Source organism: Spermophilus citellus (assembly GCF_964194105.1).
Source record: "Spermophilus citellus genome assembly, chromosome: 5".
Taxonomy (NCBI): Eukaryota; Metazoa; Chordata; class Mammalia; order Rodentia; family Sciuridae; genus Spermophilus; species Spermophilus citellus.
Genome location: NC_138186.1, coordinates 164,952,116 through 164,972,440, shown reverse-complemented (window position 1 = coordinate 164,972,440; position 20,325 = coordinate 164,952,116). Strand labels below are relative to the sequence as shown.

Genomic DNA, 20,325 nt, shown 5'->3' with positions numbered 1-20,325 from the left:
AGGACCTCTGGGAACCAGATACTGTAATAACTCCCTGACCAGATGGTGACTGAGCTGAGCACAGAAAGCACATCACATTTTTTAGTATTCTTATGGACCATGACAAAATTCTAGCATTAACTGTGTACATCCAGCTATGGCAATGTAATTTATTAATTATTGAGCATTATCAAAATAGATCTTAAAATGCTCAAGCATATTTAAATTATTTGTCTCCCTTTTAGTATAAGGTTTATATTCCATGAGTTGAATACATCTGACAATAAAATGAATTGCTGAAAAGCTGTAAATACATTTTTAAAATTTTCATAACTGTTCAAAGTGTTCATGTGTATTAGTCTAGTTAAGTAAAAATGCATGTGACTTCAATTATTCCCAGCACCACAGAGAGAAGGAAGCCTGAGAAGAATAGGGTTACATGGAGACTACTCTAGTTTGGCTTCAACCTGGAATGACATTTTAGAGCAGAAAGAGTGCTTAATTAAAGCCAACTTCTTTGCTTTAGAGACAGGGAAACTGAAGTTCAAACATGTCATCAAACTCAGAGTTTGAGAGCCAGTGCAGAGCAGGGCAGGGCAGGGCAGGGCAGCTGTGTGAGTCAGCTTCACACAATGGCTAGGAAACATGGCCACTGGTTTTTCTTAGTCTCTGCTTTTCAAAATCGGTCCAAGAGACAGATTATATTTAAATGGGATTTAAACATTATATTAAGGCTTAAAGAACAACTGAGAGAAACAGATATCACTACTGACCATATTGAGAATTTCAAATTTGAATCTAAAAACAAGATATGGTAATAATGAATGACTAAATTTATTATGCACCTGACCATGAAAACACATAATGGAAGACACTGGAGAGAGGTGCAAGGGAACTACTTAACCCCTGGGGTGATTTCAATAGACTCTGGAATGTGTGGGCCTCCTCTAAACCTTGGCTCCAGATAACAGCCAAACATTATGTTTGCAGTTCTTTTCCATACACATTAAGAACTTTTTAAAATTAGAGCTTTATAGTTATACATAGTAGTTGGGTTCTTCCCGACAAACTAATACATACATGGAATTCAATTTCAGTTCATGATCCCGACCTTTCCCCACTCCTTTTCCCTCACAGTTTTGTCTTTCTCTATTCTACTAAACTTTCTTTCACTCAATCTATTTATTTATGTCAGATTGGTTCTTTTTACTTATACATAAAGGTGAGGTTGGTTCTTTTTACTTATACATAAAGGTGAGGTTCCCTGTGGTATACTTATATATGCACATAACATGAATTTTTAAGAATCCACTCTGCATGACCTCCCCTTTCCCATTCCTCCACTGTCTCTTGATCATCTTCTTTTACAATCCTGATCTTCCCTTTATCTTTATGATATCCTATCCTTCCCTCCTCTTTCCTTTATTTTACTCTAGCTTCCTCATATAAAAGAAAACAGCCTTGAGTTTCTGAGAGTGGCTTATTTCACTTAGCATGATATTCTCCATTTCCATTCATTTACTGGCATATGCCAATAATTTCATTCTTTTTTTACGGCTGGGTAGAACTCCATTGTGTGTGTCCAATGTGTATACATACAATACACAAACACACACTTCACAATTTCTTAATCCATTCACCTGTTGATTGACACCTGAGTTGATTTCATAATTAGGCTATTGTGAGTTGTGCTGCTATTAAACACTGAGGTGGCTGTATTGCTATAGCATGCTGACTTTGGATTTTTTGGGAAAATACTAAGGAGTGGAATGGCTGCATTATGTGGTGGGTCCACCCCTAGTTTTTTGAGGAATCTCCATATTGCTTTGCAGAGTGGTTGCACTAGTCTGTAGTCCCAACAATAATGTGTAAGTGTATCTTTCCCCCCAAAAGCTCACCTGCATTTGTATTTGTTTGTATTCTTGATCATTGCCACTCTGACTGAAGTAAGATAAAATTTTAATGTAGTTTTGATTTGCATTTCCCCAATTGCTAGAGATGTTGAGCATTTTTTCATATATTTAAATCAATCTTGCATCCCAGAAATGAAACCCACTTGTTCATGGTGTATTTTGAATGTGGTTTGCTAATATTTTATTAAGAATTTTTGCATCTATGTTCATCAGGAATATTGGTCAGTAGATTTTTTTCCTTGTTGCATCTTTGTAGAGTTTTGGTTTCAGGGTTATACTGGCTTCACAGAATGTATTTGGGAGTGTTCCCTCCCTTTCAATTTCATGGAATAATATGAGAAAGACTGGTGTTAGTTCTTCTTTAAAGGTCTTTTCTGGAAGGCTTTTCATTGCTGTTTCAACTTCATTACTTGATATTGGTCTGTTTAGATTTTCTATATCTGATTCAGTTTGGGCAGGTAACATGTGACTAGAAATCTGTCAATGTCTTCTACATTTTCCAGTTTATTAGAGTATATATTTTCAAAATAAAGTTCTAATAATCCTCCAGATTTCAGAAGGGTCTGTGGTGATATCTCCTTTTCCATTTCTGATCTTGTTGACTTGAGTCTTCTCTTTCTTTTGGTTAGTTTGGCTAAGGGTATGTTAACCTTATTTATCTTTTCAAAGACCCAACACTTTGTGACACTGATCCTGTAAGTTGTTTTCTTTTTTTTTTTTTTTTTTAAGAGAGAGAGGAGAGAGAGAGAGAGAGAGAGAGAGAATTTTTTTTTAATATTTTTTTATTTTTTAGTTCTCGGCGGACACAACATCTTTGTTGGTATGTGGTGCTGAGGATCGAACCCGGGCCGCACGCATGCCAGGCGAGCGTGCTACCACTTGAGCCACATCACCAGCCCGTAAGTTGTTTTCTTATTTTCAATTTCATTGTTTTTGGCTCCAATCTTAATTACTTTCTATCTTCTACTGGTTTGGGAACTGGTTTGTTCTTTTTCTAAGGCCTTGTAGTAGAGCATAAGTTTATTTATTCAGGACCTATTTTTTAATGTAGGCACTCAGGGCTATACATTTTCCTCTTAGAACTGCTTTCATACTGTCCCAGAGATATGCTGTATCTCTGTTCTCATTAGTTTTTAATAATTTCTTTATTTCTATTCTCATTTCTTCTTCAAGCCTTTCTTTTTTTGGGGGGGGTTAGTACCAGGAATTGAACCCAGGGGTGCTTAACCACGGAGCCACACCCCCAGTCTTTTTTGTTTTGAGATAGGGTCTCACTAAGTTGCTTAGGGGTTTGCCAAATTGCTGAGGCTGGCTTTGAACTTGCAGTCCTCCTGCCTCAGCCTCCTAAGCCACTGTACTACAAGTGTGTGCCATCATGCCTTGCCTTTGAACCATTCTTTTTTTTTTAGTTGTAGATGGACAGAATACCTTTATTTTATTCATTTTTATGTGGTGGTGAGGATGGAACCCAGTGCCTCACACATGTTAGGCAAGCGCTCTATCACTGAGCCACAACCCTGGCCCTATTTTGTATTTTATTTAGAGACAGGGTTTCACGGAGTTGCTCAGCACCTCGCTTTTTGCTGAGGCTGGCTTTGAACTCACAATCCTCCTGCCTCAGCCTCCCAAGCTGCTGGGATTACAGGCATGTGCCATCGCGCCCAGCTGGGGGTTGATTTTTAGCTCCCCTGTGTGTAGTTAATCTTTTGAGTATACTTTGTAGTACTGGCTTGGTGCTCATGAATTCTTTTAGTTTATTCTTGTTATGGAAAGTATTTGTTTCCCCCTTGGATTTGCTACTAGCTTTGCTGAGTATAGTAACTTTGGATGGCAGTTGTTTTGTTTTAGACCTTAGAATATCTCATTCCAGGCCCTCCTTGATTTTAGGGACTGAAGTGAGAAATCAGAAGTGAGCCTTACTGGTTTGCCTCTAAATTGGATGAATATTCTTTAATAACTACTTTGAATCATGAATTTGGAACACTTAAAAACAAGTATTAGTAATTTTAGAAAACAAGTTATTTGAAACAAAAGTACCTGAAGAAGATGACATACTTTTTTGTCCTTCAAGTTACACTATGAAGTATACTATATAAACTTACTAGAATTCTCTACCAAAAATCTTACAGTGCTAAGTCCATATTCACTCTTTGCCACATGCATTCTTGTTAAGCAGTAAGATTGCAAGTATTATAAAAAAACATTTTTTCTTTAAGATAAATCCAAGTGAAAATAGATCTCGGGAACATATTCATTGTAGTCTAGGAATACATGCTTTGGGTATTGATGGCCTGGAATTCTGGCTAGGTCACTTGCCACCTGTGTGAGCTTGAGCGTTACCTGACCTCCCTGGCCTTCGGTTTTCCCCCACATTAAGACAGGGACTATATGTACCACAAAGGGACATGAAAATGCATGCAAATGATTTTGTATGATGCCTGGGACATGGTTAGTTATTAATAAAAGAGTAGAACTTTTAAGAGACAGCTGTTATTGCCAGGAATGGTGGCAAATGCCTGTAACTCTAGGGGCTCGGGAGACTGAGGCAGGAGGATTGTAAGTTCAAAACCAGCCTCAGCAACTTAGAAATTTAACAAAACCCTGTCTCAAAATAAAAAATGTAAGGGACTAGGGTTGTGGCTCAAGTGGTAGAGCACTCACCTCGCACACATGAGGCATTGAGGTTGTTCCTCAGCACCACATAAAAACAAAATATTGTGTCCACCTAAATCTAAAAAAATATTTATAAAAATATAAATAAATAATAAAAAATTTTAAAAATGGGCTGGGGATGTTGCTTAGTAGTTAAGTGCCTCTGGGCTTAAACCCTGGTATCTCCCCCTCAAAAAGTGTAGCTGATATTAATATTATTTTTAGCTTTCTTTAGCTTCATACATGTATTTACATTTCTTATTAGTAATTATTTTTAGCAATGATAGCTAAATATATCATGGAGTTTATAAAGTAAAATAAAAGTTATTTGGTAGATCATTAAATGGAATAAATATTTTGCTAATGCTCTAAAATGATTTTAAAAAATCAACTTGCAAGCTAAGATGCAAATTAAAATGGCCAAGCCATATCCAAAACTCAACAGATTACTGAACACAGAAGAAGCCAACTGCCTCCTAGTATTTTAGATATATTACTAAACTCAGAGCCTGGTTTCCTCGTCTCCTTTTGAAGCTTACTTGTTAAGTGGCAGCTTCATGGAGGAGGCCCCAGGACGACTGTTTCCCCGCTGGACACCTGCTTCCGCTGACTCTGAGTCCTTAAAGTAAGGAGAAGAGGACTTGGGGTCATCCCAGTCTTCATCCCAGTCATCGTCATCACCAGTTGCTAGAGGTGAGAACAGAAGAACATCAGTAAAAAAAATAACAAAATAATAAAATAAAATTACTTAATTTTCTGATAACAACTACTGAACAAACTAGTCAATTTTCTGACAGGCAGAAAAAAGGATGTAGTATAGGAGTATAATGTAGGTGTTAAGAGAACAGGCTTTGCAGTCAGACAATTTTAGGCTTGAATCATGACAAAAGACAAATGATAAAAGACAAAAAAGTGCAAAAGATAAATTAGAAACAAACAGGGTTGTCAGGTCAACTGACTTTTGACAAGGGCACTCAGACGACTCAATGGGGAAAGGATAGACTCCTTTATCCATAGTTTTACTTCCTGCAGTTTTAGTTACCCAGAGTCAACCATGGTCCAAAAATATTAAATGGAAAATTTCAGAAACAAACCAGTACTAAGTTATAAACTGCACTATTTCGCATTGCATGATGAAACCTGGTGACTTCCTGCTCCATCCTACTGGGGATGCAGATCACCTCTTTGCTTATCCATGCTGGATACACCATCACCTATCAGTCAGCCAGCTGGGTCATGAGGTGGACTGGCTGACGTATCTCAGTGTTCAGGTAACCCTTATTTTATTTAATAATGCCTCCAAAGCACAAATATAGTGAGGCTGAAAATTCAGATGTGACAAAGAAGCTGTAAAGTGCTTCCATTGTGCAAAAAAGGAGGAATTCTTGACTTAAGAAGGAAAAAAATCATGGACTGAGTTTGCTAAAATCTATACTAAGAACAACTCTTCTACCCATGAAATCAGGAAGAAGGAAAAAGAAATCCTTGCTAGTTTTGCTGTCACATCTCAAATTGCAAAAGTTGATTATAGTGTGTGATAAGTACTTGGTTAAGATAGAAAAGGCATTAAATCTGCTGTACTAGCGTTTGAAAAGCTCTATTCCCTTCAAAAAGATGGGACTGGAAGTTTAGCTACAGCAGTGTCCATTAATAAAACCCCTTCTGTGCCCCCCCCCAAAAAGAAAAGAAAAGGCATTAAATCATAGATTTTCATATTGCAGTGTTGGACATCCACTATGGGTCTTGGAACATGTTCCCCCAGAGAAGGGGGACTACTATAACCCAATTAGAAATGGACAAAAGACCTAAATAAATATTTTTCCAGATATACAAATTGCTGACAGATTTATAAAAAGATGCTCAACATCACTAGTCATCAGAGAAATTCAAATCAAAATCACAAGAAGGTATCATCATCTCACAGGTGTTAGGATGGCAATGATCAAAAAGTCAAGAGATACAGAGTATTGGCAAGGGTTCAGAGAAAAGGTAATCCTCATGCATTTCTAATGGGAATGTGGGTGGGCAAACACTGAGTGATTTCACTTTTATGTGGAATCCTTGAAAAGATGAACTTACAGGAGCAGAGAGAAGAATGCCAGGGGTGGGCAGGACAGGAGAGGAGGAGTCCAGAGGGAGGCATACAGTCTCTCACAGCCCAGGTGGCCCCTTACTCTTATTCATGAAACTGGCTCTTCAGGTGTGTGAATCTAGGACTCCTTGACTGAGACAGGACTGAACGTTATAATTCATGATGGTCTACATTTGGACTCAGGGTTTGTTTTTTTCTCTCTTTTTTATTAGTGAATAAGAGCAACTGTGAACAGTTCTTTTGAATAAAATCTATTTTTAACTCAGATGACCCAGTGTGATACTGTGATATAATAAACATATATTTGATCTCTGCCCCAGTTTCCAGCAAAGGACTCCTAAAATACTTGTAGTTTCCAGAGCAAGAGGAATGCTAGATGAATTTTTTTGTTCTAACAGTTGTCTCTTGGTATCTGGGGGTAAGAGACTGTGATTGATTTCAGGACTGACCACCCTCAAAGTCTAAAATCCTCAAACACTTCAAGCTCGTTTTATTAGATGGTACAGTGTTTCCATGATCACTTATACATACATCCTCCTGTATCCTGTAAGCCATCTCTAAACTGAATATCTATGCTACATAGACAGTTGTTACAGTATTGTTCAGGGAAGAATGACAAGGAAGAAAAGTGACCCTCTGCAACACACTGGCGACAGTAAGTGAAGTGCTTCCTTGAGCTCTGCCAACGGCTCCAGCAGATTAATGGGACCCAAACAGGGCATCCCATGGCTGACTCCAAGTAGGCAGTGTCAGGACTGCGGCACACCGCAGGACCCCTAGCCAATACCTGCTGCAAAACTGCTTGGTGCATAGGGTTGGGCCACTGAAGTGTGCCGTGTGCGCTAAGTGTGGGAGAAACAAAACCAGACTGGTTTTCTTGCCTCTCACCCAGGTTCCTACCAGTCACTTACAGTGGGACCCTGTCCTCACCTGGTCCTTGGTAAGCTTGGGGGTGGCCAAAGGCAGAGTCCCAGTTGTTGGCAGAGTTTCTCTGGGGGCCAGTCCCCTCGGGCTTGGCCCCCCAGCCATCCGAACCATCCCAGTTCCCAGATTTGGAGGCGCTCCAGGCTGACCAGGGGTCATTGCCACTGCTGACCTGGTGTGAGGGGGAGAAAGATATCCGTGACTTCTGGAAAGTGTGACTTAACTCAGCAACAACCGAACACAACACAAGTGCTGAAAAAAGCCAAGAAAAATTCTCCTAATTTTAAAATCTCAGTGTTTTTTTCCTTTGAATGTATGGGAAAACACAAAATGGGAGTGTCGCCCTCCTTTTCCTGGCGTCAACATCCTGCTGTACTTTCTTAGGAACTCTGATAACAGGAACAGAGAAAGTAGTAGACTAGGATGGAGCCCTTTTTCTTCTTCCTCCCCAGAAGTAACTTTTTTGTGTTCATTCCCATGTGTTTTGTAATTCCACCGCACACGTACACACTCACAAATAACAACTGTTTTATGGGTTAAAACTGAAACAAGGGACTGGGGTTGTGGCTCAGTGATGGAGCGCTTGCCTGACAAGTGTGAAGCACTGGGTTTGATCCTCAGCACCACATATAAATAAATAAATAAATACAGGTATTGTGTCCATCTACAACCAAAAAAATATAAAAAAAACCCTGAAACAATGTCATATTGTATGTCTTGCAAGTTGTTTTTCACTCAACACTGTATTTTGGATTATACATGATGATGATGAGGACCTGTTTTATAGCAATCTGTTGTATTTTTAGGCTTTTATTTTTACTTGAAAAAGTAATACAAGCACAGGAAAAAAATTTCAAGTGGAATAAAAGGATATGCAATTAAACATGCCTACTACCCTAAGATGCCAGTAACTCTTTCAGAGACAACCACTACTATCAAAAGTCAAAACTGCAACAAAATTAGTTATAGATCTAATTGGCTTTTATTCAAGATTCATGAACTGGGCAGTTTCCAACCTACAACACAGAATGAGAATTCACAGAGGGCAAAGGTTTTTTTTTTTTTTTTTTTTTTTAAGGTAGGAACAAAAAATAGAATAGTAAAAACAGCTGAGTAGCTAAATCACGTTTATTTATTTATTTATTTATTTATTTATTTATTTATTTGGTAAGGAATAAAGCCCTTTATATGTAAAGGGCTAATTTTTGCTAAAAGGGCTAAAAAGGACTTCCTTCCTTCCCCCAACTCAGGTGGACTCTCCTGTTTTCTGGAAAAGCTGGTCTCCTTGGGATGGATCTGCTTCCTTACATTTCAGTTTGCTTATGCAGCATTTAGCAGGAAGGATCCCATTCTGGTTTGGCCTAGTCTGCTGGGGCCTAGGACAAGAGCCCAGGCCAGAATAAGGGCCTCTTGTATTTCTGTCTAACCTGAGTAGACATTTACTGCAAAATCCAAAGCACAGAGATTCTTTTTTGTTTTAAAACCATGTAAGTAGGTCCAATTCTCATTCTGTTTTGCACTTTGTTTTCCTCTTTTTTGACGGGGGAGGGGGGCGGCGGGGGGGTGGTGGTGGTGGTTACTGGAAATTGAACTCATCCCCACATCCCCAGCCCTAGTTTGTATTTTATTTAGAGACAGCGTCTCACTGAGTTGCGGAACACCTTGCTTTTGCTGAGGCTGGCTTTGAACTTGTGATCCTCCTGCCTCAGCCTTCTGAGCCATTAGGATTACAGGTGTGTGCCACCATGCCCAGCTTTCTCATTTACTGGCATGATATATCCTCTAAAGTGTAGCAACACATATGGACACAATAATGTTCTTTTACATGTCTCCAGAGAATTTCATTGTATTTAATTCCCCAAATTTAATAAATTCATTTATCTTGTTTTCAATACAATATTACAATGTATAGTTTTGAACATCTTTTCCTATGTATCCCATAGAAATACGAGAAATGCTCAGAAGAAAAATTCCTGGGATAAAGATATGTGTAATTAGAATAAGTGGGTTTTGTTGGGATGCTTTTACAGAGACTGCAGGTGTGTTCCCTCATTCCTACCAACATGCTGGGGGGTTCTGTCATGCCCAACTAGAGGCTACAAAACTTAAAAGTATTTAAAAATATTTCCCTCACTATTCTTTTGAGCAGTTTTTAATGTATTTATCAATCTGTGGAGGAAATCTTGGAATCAGCAACACACAGCCCCATACTTTCAGAACTATTTAAACAGGATCCTGTAGCCTGCCTTCCAACCCAACTACCCAATATATCTGGAAATTACTTCAGTATAAGAAATAACACAGGAGGCCAGCTTAATATTTTCTTGTATTATGCTGTTGTCCTAGTGTCATTTAATGAATAATCCATCCTCCCCACTGATTTAAGTGTCCTCTTTATCACAGACTGAATTTGGGTCTATTTTTGGACACTTTGCTATTTCTTAGTGGCTGCTGGCACCCTGCTGCTTTGCAGCCCATTAGATACCATCAACACTTCAACATGACATCTTTAATCTGTTTAGCTAAGTGTGTTTAAATTAAACCAATCTATAAACTTTAGCATTAGAATGTCAAGGTTAAAAAATGTGTTGATTCTCACTTGAATCACCTTATGAAATTCACTGATATAGTCCGAGAAAATACTGCCCTTTTCCCCACATTTTTCTGTATTGAAATTTAGGAACATGGGATACCAAGTATTTCCCTTTTACTTGAGTCTTCTCTCCCACATAAAAACAAACAAACAAACAAACAAAAAAGGAAAGAAAGAAATGCAAGGAAACCACCTGGCCTGTCTAATGAGTAGCTCTTTCTGGTCTTGGGATGGCCTGTGGCTAGTCTGTTCGTCCTCTTTGCAAACCACCACTGGGTGGACAGCTGGGGCCTTGGGCCAGTTAGCCTGATTACATTCTAACACCCTATACAGCTTCAGGAAAACAAAGTTACCCTAAGTCCAATATGAACAGCAGAAGTTTCATCACAAGCCTGTGGGCTTCTCAAATACAGAGTTCACCAAGGGTCACTCAGCTCTGGGGATGGACTTTCCAGTCACTCTGGTGGACAGTGGATATGAAGTGACTGTGCTGAGGGCCTGACAACAATGCTTCATGCTTTAGTTAGGAAAGAGCCCTTCCTCTGCAGTTTTTTTTAAATTTTTTTTAGTTGTTGATAGACCTTTACTTTGTTTATTTATATGTGGTGCTGAGAATCGAACCCAGTGCCTCACACATGCCAGGCAAGCGTGCTACCACTGAGCCACAGCCCCAGCCCCTGAAGTTTTGTTTTAAGGGACTGAATCAGCAGCATATTCTCTGCATCCTCCAAACTCTAAGTTATGAGGCTTTGTTTTCAGAGTAAGAGCTTCAGAAAGCACAAAAGATTGAGAGGCTAAGATGGCAAAGAGTTCAGAAAATTGCTTGTCTAGAAGATTCAGCCCTGACCTCCTTCACCTACAGAGGTGGCGGGTGGTGCTCAGGCACCAGTGAGGAGCAGGAACCCAAGGCTGTGCTGGACCTCTCACTCCCTGCCTGAGGCTGGAACTCCAGGCAGGCAGCCTCAGCTTCAGAAAGAGTGCTGGGAGCTGAGAGGTAAATATGAAGGAACAGAGGGCTGTGGACCAGGACAGGAGAGTGGAAGTACAGGAAGCCTTGACAGCAAACTGGCCAGAAGAATTTTCATCAAGATCAAGGAAAGAAATCAGAAGGGAATCAGTCACAGCATGTACCCTCAAAAAGTCACAATCCATTTAATTAGGATAGAAAACACTACTGTTCTTTCAAAACTGTTTGTTTACAACTTATAGGCATATTATTTGGTTATGTATGTGATCCTATTGGTCTATCTGGTTATAATTCTTGTACGTTTGTTTGCATTTTTTTTGGTAATTTTCTAGAACATTCTATCTTATTCAACCTGACTCCCGCTGACGATAAACCAACAGGAAGTACCTCTTTAGCTTCACCAGGGACCTTCCTCTCCTAGCCAGCTCAGTCCCTCTTGGTCTCTCTCTCCAAACTTACCCTTCCCATACATTGCTCTCTGACTTCTTAGCTCTCAACCCAAATGCTTTGGTCCCTTAAACACATACATCAGGTCACATTAAGGCCCATTCTACAACTTGGCTCAGATTTCTGATTTTGAAATGCCTCTTTTATTCTTTTCTTCTACTTCTCCCTCCTTCCTCCCTCGGTCTTTCTCCCCCCCTCTCCCTCCCTTTCTTCTTTCCTAGCATTGATGATTGAGTGTCACATATGCTAAGCAAGCACTCTACCACTCAACTACATCCCTGGCCCCGTCTACTTTTTGAGACAGCATCTAAGTTGCCCAGGCTGGTTTCAAACTTGGGATCCTCCTGCCTCAGTCTCCTAAACAGCTGGGAATACAAGCATGTGCCACTATGCCTGGCTTTCTCTTTCTTTTCCCACCCCCTGTAGTACAAAGCTTCTCCTACCACATATAATTAAAACCCCTTCATGAGGTCTCACTGCCCATGGAAGAAAATCCAAGCTCCTTATTCCATTGATAAATCAAGCATTTTGGCAGCCTGGTCCTTTCATTCCAATCCATCCTCTATTTTCAATATCCATCACAAATATTTACTCTTGTTTCAAACCTCACATTTTCCCAGACTCTTCTACATCTCTTGCCTTTTCTCATGCTATACTTTTTCTGTCCTGATTCCCTCCTCTTCCTACATGTCAAGGTCTATCCAGAGAGATCCATCGTTCCCAGAGCCTACCTGGTGACATTCATTCAGTCACATTCTGGTAAAGTCAGCCTTCTGTTACAGTTACTTGCTGTTAGTTGGTCAGACCCACCACTCAGTCATAAGGCTCACAGAAGTCCTGTCTTATTTAGAAAATATTTTCCAAAATACTTGTAAAATACCTTGCATGGAGTGATGTAACTTAAGTTAAGGAACAGAAACCCAGATCCACTCTTAAAAAAATTAAAGGAAATTATTTAGGAACAGCAAAGAATGGGAATCCAGCTGTGTGGGCTCCAGGGGGCTTTCAGTACAGCTGAAGAGGATGGGCAGAGGAAAGCTCTTAAATGAAAACAGAAGTCCATGTAAGCTGTTTTAAAACAAAGACAAGTGGTTGCTGGGCTTCCTGCAGGAGTTGGCATTAGTGTATCGGTGGAGAAAGTCTCTGATAGTCCAGCGTCCTTGCACAAGCGGCTTCTCTGGAATACTGGATGCTTCAAGTCTGAAGAATCTTGCATCGTCTGTTATGGGCACACTTGCGAGAGGGCCCTACATGTCCTCCCAGCTCCATTTTGTTAGGGTCTGACATAAGAGAGTCTGCTTTGATACTGCTATCTTTCATAGAGGCAAGGACTTAATGTGAGTTCTTGATAGTGTAGATGAAATAATACTACATTTTGTCAGAGATCTAACCTTTATAACATTATTGCTATTTCACAGAGGGGGAGATCAAATTTTCCTTATGTATACTACTTAAGTCTTTTCTAAGAACATGACTTGCTAGCCAGGCACAGTGGCACATTTCTGTAAATCCAGTGCTTTGAGAGGCTGAGGCAGAAGGATCACACATTCAAGGTCATCCATGGCAACTTAGCAAGACCCTATCTTAAAATAAAAAGGGTTGGGGGTTCAGCTCAGTGGTAAAGAAACCCTGGAGTTCAATCCCCAGGGCCAAGGCAGGGATGGGTGGGGGGAGAGAAAGAAAATAACTTGCTGTGATTGATCACAGAATAAGTGATTTTTAGCAAATGACGGAAAAATTTATTTTTAGAAATGACACCACCATGGGCTTAAAAATCATACCTTCGGAGTTATGAAAGCTATCTCAGATACTGTAGAAAAGTTGGAAGATGCAGGCATAGATGGGTGGAGGGATAACGGTAAAATCTAGAAGGTGGGTATGTGATTATTTACTATGAAATTCACTTACCTTTTCTGAGCTTAAGATTTTAACAAAATGTTGGAAAAGTCAACAAACAAAATTTGCACAGACAATCACTGTCTTCTGAGCTTGGAGAGAAGATACACAGGGGATACAGGGAAGGGCTGTTTCCCTGGAGTCACCTGCCATCTCCTGATGCCTATGAACTCAGTGCCTGACACGCAGTAAGTGCTCAGTAAAGTAAGTATTTGTTAAACAAACACCACCCAGGACATGTCCAGATGGTACAGCCCATTATACATGGAGATTGTATAGCACATGTGGTATCGCCTAGTGCTCCTAGGGCCACAATGAAACAAACAACCTGAGATTAAATCAAGTTCAACAGAATGATTCAGTCAGAGACGCTGCAACACAGTATGTAAGAGGCTATTGCTGGTGTAACACAGCAGACTGTTTCAATGAAGATCGGAAAATTAAATAAATAAAAGAATACATTCTAAAAGAACAGGATAAACAGTATAGCATAGTAAATACAGAACTGGTAACAGGCCCTTTATTATCATTAGTGAATAGAATGTGCTGTACATAAATGCATGTATCACTTTTACAGGATTAGCAGTGTGGGGGTCTTACAAGAGCATAACTAAAGACACCTGCATAAAGCATTGAACTATCACGTTAGTGAAGCCAGAATTAGACAGGCAATCAGCATAGATGAAGGTAAATCGAAGTCAGGTCAGATCAAGGAGGCCAATTTTGAGTGAGTCTGGGAAGCTGGAGACTGTTCCCTGAAGGATTGAATGTTAATTCCTTCAGAGCCTTTCCTCCACCCTTATCAAGAACCTGCCCCGGGGCTGGGGATGTGGCTCAAGCGGTAGCGCGCTCGCCTGGCATGCGTGCGGCCAGGGTTTGATCCTCAGCACCACATACAAACAAAGATGTTGTGCCCGCCGAAAACTAAAAAATAAAGGTTAAAAAATTCTCTCTCTGTCTCTCACTCTCTCTTTAAACTGTCTTAAAAAAAAAAAAAAAAAAAGAACCTGCCCCTTCTCCAACCTGTTGCTAAGGTAACCTGTCCCAAGAATTGCCCCTCCCTACAAGGAGGGGCAAGGGTTGTTAAGTGTCCTTGGTTGCATCATCCTGCCTTTCCCCCATCAGCCTACCTGTTCCCCACCTTTTGGCCATCCCACCGAGCATTTTCTAGGCCTAGTCACATACACAGGAAGGAGAGAGAGAAGGGAAAGAGGGCAGAACAAAAGAAGCCTAGGACATATAAAAAGGGCAGAATGTCTCACTTCTGGGGGATACCAGGATACCAGCTATGGCCCCCTTCTCCCTCCAGGGAGAAGTCTATGTTACCACATTTTAAATAAACCCTGCTTTATATGCTTTCTTAGGTGGGCTTCTCTAATGTTCAAACTTCAACATTTGAGGGAGCAGAACTCAACACCAGCAACCAGTGGTATCATTAGGACAGCAACCACATCACTAGGTGAGGGGGCTTTCTGAGCTTCATTATGTTCTTACAGGGCCACAGTCATATATGTAATCTGTCACTGACCAAAACATTTCAATATGGCACATGACTTTATATAATATGGGTAAAAAATGCACTAGGAGAATACTAGTCCACTGGGTGGATTTTAAATCACATCATGAAACTGGTGGAATCTGATTCAAGTAAACTGCACATGGGTATAGTGGTTAAAACTTGGGTTCTAAAACCCATAGAAGTTTAGATCCCAGCTTCACCCTGGTTAGCTGTGTGAATGTGGGCAGCTGGCTTCACCCTCCTAGCATTCATGCTTCTAAAATGGGTATAACAACATTATTTTTCTCTTCCGGGTTTTGTTAAGATATTAAATGACATAATGCATATAGAGCATTTAACATGATACCTTACAGTGGAACACATTTAGCAGAGGTTACCTTAACGAGAGAAGGTGCTTGTCTAAAATATAAAGAACGAAGACCAGCAGTCTTCGAGCAAATCTTCACCTGAATGGTACAACTATCAATTTATGCTACCAAGGAAAAGGTCAGACAGCTATATTTCCAAATGTTTTCAATGACATGTCATGTTACTAGAGCAACTTTAAAATAAAGAGATGACACTAAGCACTTAAGGGCTACAAGGATCTGCTTTAAGGCTCCTGCGGCCAGTAACTTCTTTGTTCTCAACCCCAATAATCCCTGTGGTTTCTCAACTGCAGAGGCTGCTCTTATAATAACCCACTCTGTCTCCTGGCTGAGGCTCAAGCTCTCAGGAACCTCTCTAGTCTTTTCTTCTAACTTCCCCTCCTGTCTCATTTCTGCAGAGTGACATTTTCAGACTCTTCTTTTTGGCCCTGCATGGTACCAACCAAGCTCTTCCTGACTGACTGTCCTCAGCGCTACTGCCCCCGGGACAACTCCACAAACCCTTCTCAGCTCAAAGGCCTCCAAGGTCTGGATTCTTTAGCAGTCCATGCTTTAGGCTGCCAGGAGAGCTTTCCTAGGACACAACCTGAAACTATTCCCTTGCTTGGGAGGAAAAGATGACTTTAAAGGTCATTAAATGTTTATTTCCTCTTGCATTCAAATTAGAATTTACCTTATTAATGGAAGAAGAAGGAGAAGGAGAAGACGAAGAGGGTGGTGACTGGCTAAGACCTTCAACACAACCAATCTGAGCCAAAATATCCACCTTGAAATAAAAAAGGTGCTCAGTGAACAGGTGAGAAGAAGTAAACCAAAGCCTTTCCCAGGAACAGCAAACGGGTGGCAGGGCTAAATTAGCCACAACAATCTAGCGTGCCACTCACTCAAAACAGCACATGCAAAGGCCCCAATCAACAGCAGTGCAGTTTACCTTCTCAAATCTGTTGCCCGGTATCATAATACAGCATCACTGAAGCACGAGAAGAATAAAGCTGCACAGAAGGAATGGAGCCAAAGTCATGCATGTTGCACAGCCACCAAGACAAACTCCAGGGAAAGGACAGCCAAGGTTTCAAAATGCCAAGGTTCTGAATATTTTGCTTTTAAAGATACTAGACAAGTGAGAGACCAGCCAGGATCAACAAAGCCACTCTGTTACCTCGAAGCTAACACAGAGGCACCAGTGGGTCCTACCAATCCCTGCTGTGAGCAGGATGGACTGGTCAGTCCATGAACACAGGAGCAAACATCCTGTGTGTGTGTCAAGGTTCTCCCTGGCTTGCAGGGCAGCACCTTTGTGAGATGAGTGACTGACTGGACCCCACAACGCCGGCCAACGGCCAGACTGCAGCACTGTTGTCAAGAGCACAACTGTGGAGCAGCTTCCTGGCCTCAAATCCCAGCTCCACAGCCATGCAGTGGGGAGTTAGTGCTGGTGAAGTCTACAGTGTTGTGAGAATGTACTTTTCCAGGTATCTCTCATTATTCTCATTTTACAGATGTAAATAAACATAAATCTGGAATTCAGTTTATGCACGAAGAAAATCAAGATGGAGTAACATGGACCAGTTTACATTCCAACTAAAATTAATTGACAAACAGAAAACTGTTTTCAAATTGCTGGATATCAGGCAATGAACTCTTGGGACACAAGAAATAACAAAGTAACCCTACAGCTGCCCTAGATTACTGCCTGAAGAGATTTTCCAGGTCACACATAAGGGATGGAGAACCTACAAAGCACAGGGGTCTCTCACTTGGGGCAGCAGAACTGGCATCTGAGGCAGAGGACTGCCGAGGACACCCCAGATCTGAAGCTGACACCTGACCAACACCTCATGTGAAGAAACTGCCCCATCAGGGAAAGAATCACATGTCAGAACTGAGGACAATCCTCACAGGGCTGTTCCTCCAGCTGGTACAGAAACTGACCTCACAGTGCACCAGACACAGCAATACAGGGCTGTGCTTCAGTAGAAGGGCAAAAACATGTCTAGAGTGAATGTACTCTGGTCCCACTTGTAGAAGTTTAAAAATAGAACTGGAAAGAAGGAGAGTTTCGAAGTAACTAAAGTTTATACCACATCAAGGCTGAAAAACATTTGTGGGAATGCAAAATTATCCACCATATTACAAGGTAAAAATCACAATGTCTGCCATGTAATAAAAACTGACCAGCATGAGAAAGTGGGAAAATATGACCAATAACATAGAAAAAACCAGTTGATGCCGACTCGTGATGACACAGATGACAGAATCAGCAATATTTAAGAGCAAGAAGCTTTCAAAAATCATATGGGGAGAGGAAACAGGCAAAATGGACTCCCAAGAGGTGACAACTTTAAAAGCACCCTCCCCAAAAAAACCCCAAAAAACAAATTTCAAAACACTCATGTCGAAGCACACTGAATCGATGTAAATCCATGGGCCCCACGGTACTACAAACCAGAAGAAAGGAAAACTCAATCACTAGTCTGAGCAAACTTGAAACAACACCTAACTCTGAAAACTGATAATTAAAGAGAAAGCATTCTACATTTACCCTCAATTTCTAACACGGTAGCTGCCTGGCTCCGGCTGATGGAGGGAAACAGTGGTAAGCCAGTCCGGCACCCCAGAAGCAACAACAGCACTGCTTCAGGCAAGGGCTGCACATGGAGGGAGCTAGGAGGTGAGGGGCTAACAGTGCTAAGTCACACCAGACAGCTTACTGGCAGGAGGAGAAAGCATGTGACGGAGGCAAAAGACTGGCACCGACCTGAATCAGGGTTTGCTCTGATCAACCACAGCGGCTGAGAGAATGTGAAATGTGCAACATGACCTGTGTTACATTCTTACCTAAAATGTCCAATTGAGTCCATTAAGCCCATAGATATAATGTACAACTTGTAGAAAATAACGGGGATAAAGGAACAACTTAATACCACAAAGAAACAACCAGACAAATCCAGCAGACAGGAATTCTAAAGAACAGGCTAAGTCAGAATTTAAAAGTAGGCATTGTGCTAGTTTTGAAAAAAAGGAAATTTAAAAGGACACAATCAGATGTAATGTAATGTAATGCTGGGTCCCATCGAGGATACTTGTTCATAAGTCAGCTGTCAAGGACGTTCTGGAACAGTGGGAAAATTAAAACTGGCCTGCATCTTAGGTGAGGTAAGAACTTACTGAAAAGGAAAGGTAAAGATTATCCACTTTTAAAAGGCTGCAAACTTCTAGGCCCAGACATTCCCCAAGGGTACACAAGGAAAATGAACAGAAAGTAAGTTACCATTCACCGTTCACTAAGCAAGAAGACTGTTTGGAGAAGGTTGAGGTTTTTTTATTTGTTTGTTTGTTTTGTTTTGTTTTGAATATCACTTTCCACATGACTACAATAACAAAGTCTTTTTTCAGACATTTCTCATTCACCAAATATCTAACAACCATGTGCCAACTGTGTTAGAAAGGGGAACAGGAAGCAAATATCTGTTTCCTATGCACAGACACATTTTAAACAGAATGACAAAAGATTTTACTCTTCCCCCATAGGGCCTGAATTCTGCCATCTAGTAAAAAATTACCAAGCATGAAAAAAGTGGGAAAATAACAAGGTAAAAACCAATTGACGCTGACTCAGTGATGACACAGATGACAGAATCAGCAATATTTAATAGCAAGAAGGGTTCAAAAATCAAATGAGGAAACAGGTCAAATAGTGTCCCAAAAGGTGCCAATCTTAAAAGCCCCCCCTCAAAAAAAAAAGCCAAAAAGCCAGACACCCCTCACCCCACCTCAAAAAACAAACAAAAAGCATTCAAGTTGAAACACACTAAATCAATGTAAATCCATGGGCCTAACTGGTAAAAATCCTAACCAAGAGGGGAGGGGGGATAGTAGGGGTTAGGAAAGGTAGCAGAATACAACAGGCACTAATATGGCATTATGTAAAAATGTGAATATGTAACAGATGTGATTCTGCAATCTATATTTGGGGTGAAAATGGGAGTTCAAAACACAATTTGAGTCTAATGTATGAAAGATGATATATCATGAGCTATGTAATGCTTTAAATAATCAATAAAAAATTAAAAAAAAAATCCTAACCAAAATACAGAAGAACTTGGAAATTTCCTATTTAGTTCCTTATAAAACTTTAATTTAAAAGTCATGATCTGGTTCTACAGATGAACCTCTATGATGAGAAACACTGCTGGAGAGATAAGTGCACACACTGATTTAGCAATGAAGATGAACCCAGGACATACCAGATGCACTTAGGCCAGGTGCAGCAAGACCACTGACTGGGAGATACCAAAACAAGTCTAGTTACTTAAAATTCCCCTGCTAGTTCACATGCCAACCCACAGACGTCAATATCAGGTGTTAATTATTTAAATAATTGGATAATGACAAAATCATAGAATTTGCAGGGAAATGGATGGCACTAGAGCAGATTATGCTTAGTGAAGCTAGCCAATCCCTAAAAAACAAATACCAAATGTCTTCTTTGATATAATGAGAGCAACTATGAACAGAGCAGGGAGGAAGAGTAGGAAGAAAAGATTAACATTAAACAGAGACATGAGATGGGAGGGAAAGGGAGAGAAAAGGGAAATTGCATGGAAATGAAGGGAGACCCTCATTGCTATACAAAATTACATATAAGAGGTTGTGAGGGGAATGGGAAAATAAACAAGGAGAGAAATGAATTACAGTAGATGGGGTAGAGAGAGAAGTTGGGAGGGGAGGGGAGGGGGGGATAGTAGGGGATAGGAAAGGTAGCAGAATACAACAATTACTAATAGGGCATTATGTAAAATTGTGGATGTGTAACCGACGTGATTCTGCAATCTGCATTTGGGTTTATTGGGGGTTCATAACCCACTTCAATCTAATGTATGAAATATGATATGTCAAGAGCTTTGTAATGTTGTGAACAACCAATAAAAAAAAATAAAAAAAATAAAATCTTTTCAAAAAAATAAATAAATAA

The 20,325-nt window shown here is 40.4% G+C and overlaps 1 protein-coding gene across 1 annotated transcript in view; it reads right to left on the bottom strand.

Annotated features, from left to right (window-relative positions):
• The window catches only part of SNX9 (sorting nexin 9), a 103,022-nt gene that overhangs the window by 29,198 nt on the left and 53,499 nt on the right, over positions 1 to 20,325 (bottom strand). The window contains 2 exon segments of the mRNA XM_081294703.1: positions 5,084 to 5,231; positions 7,567 to 7,732. Of these exon segments, the coding sequence (XP_081150829.1) occupies positions 5,084 to 5,231; positions 7,567 to 7,732 (314 nt within the window).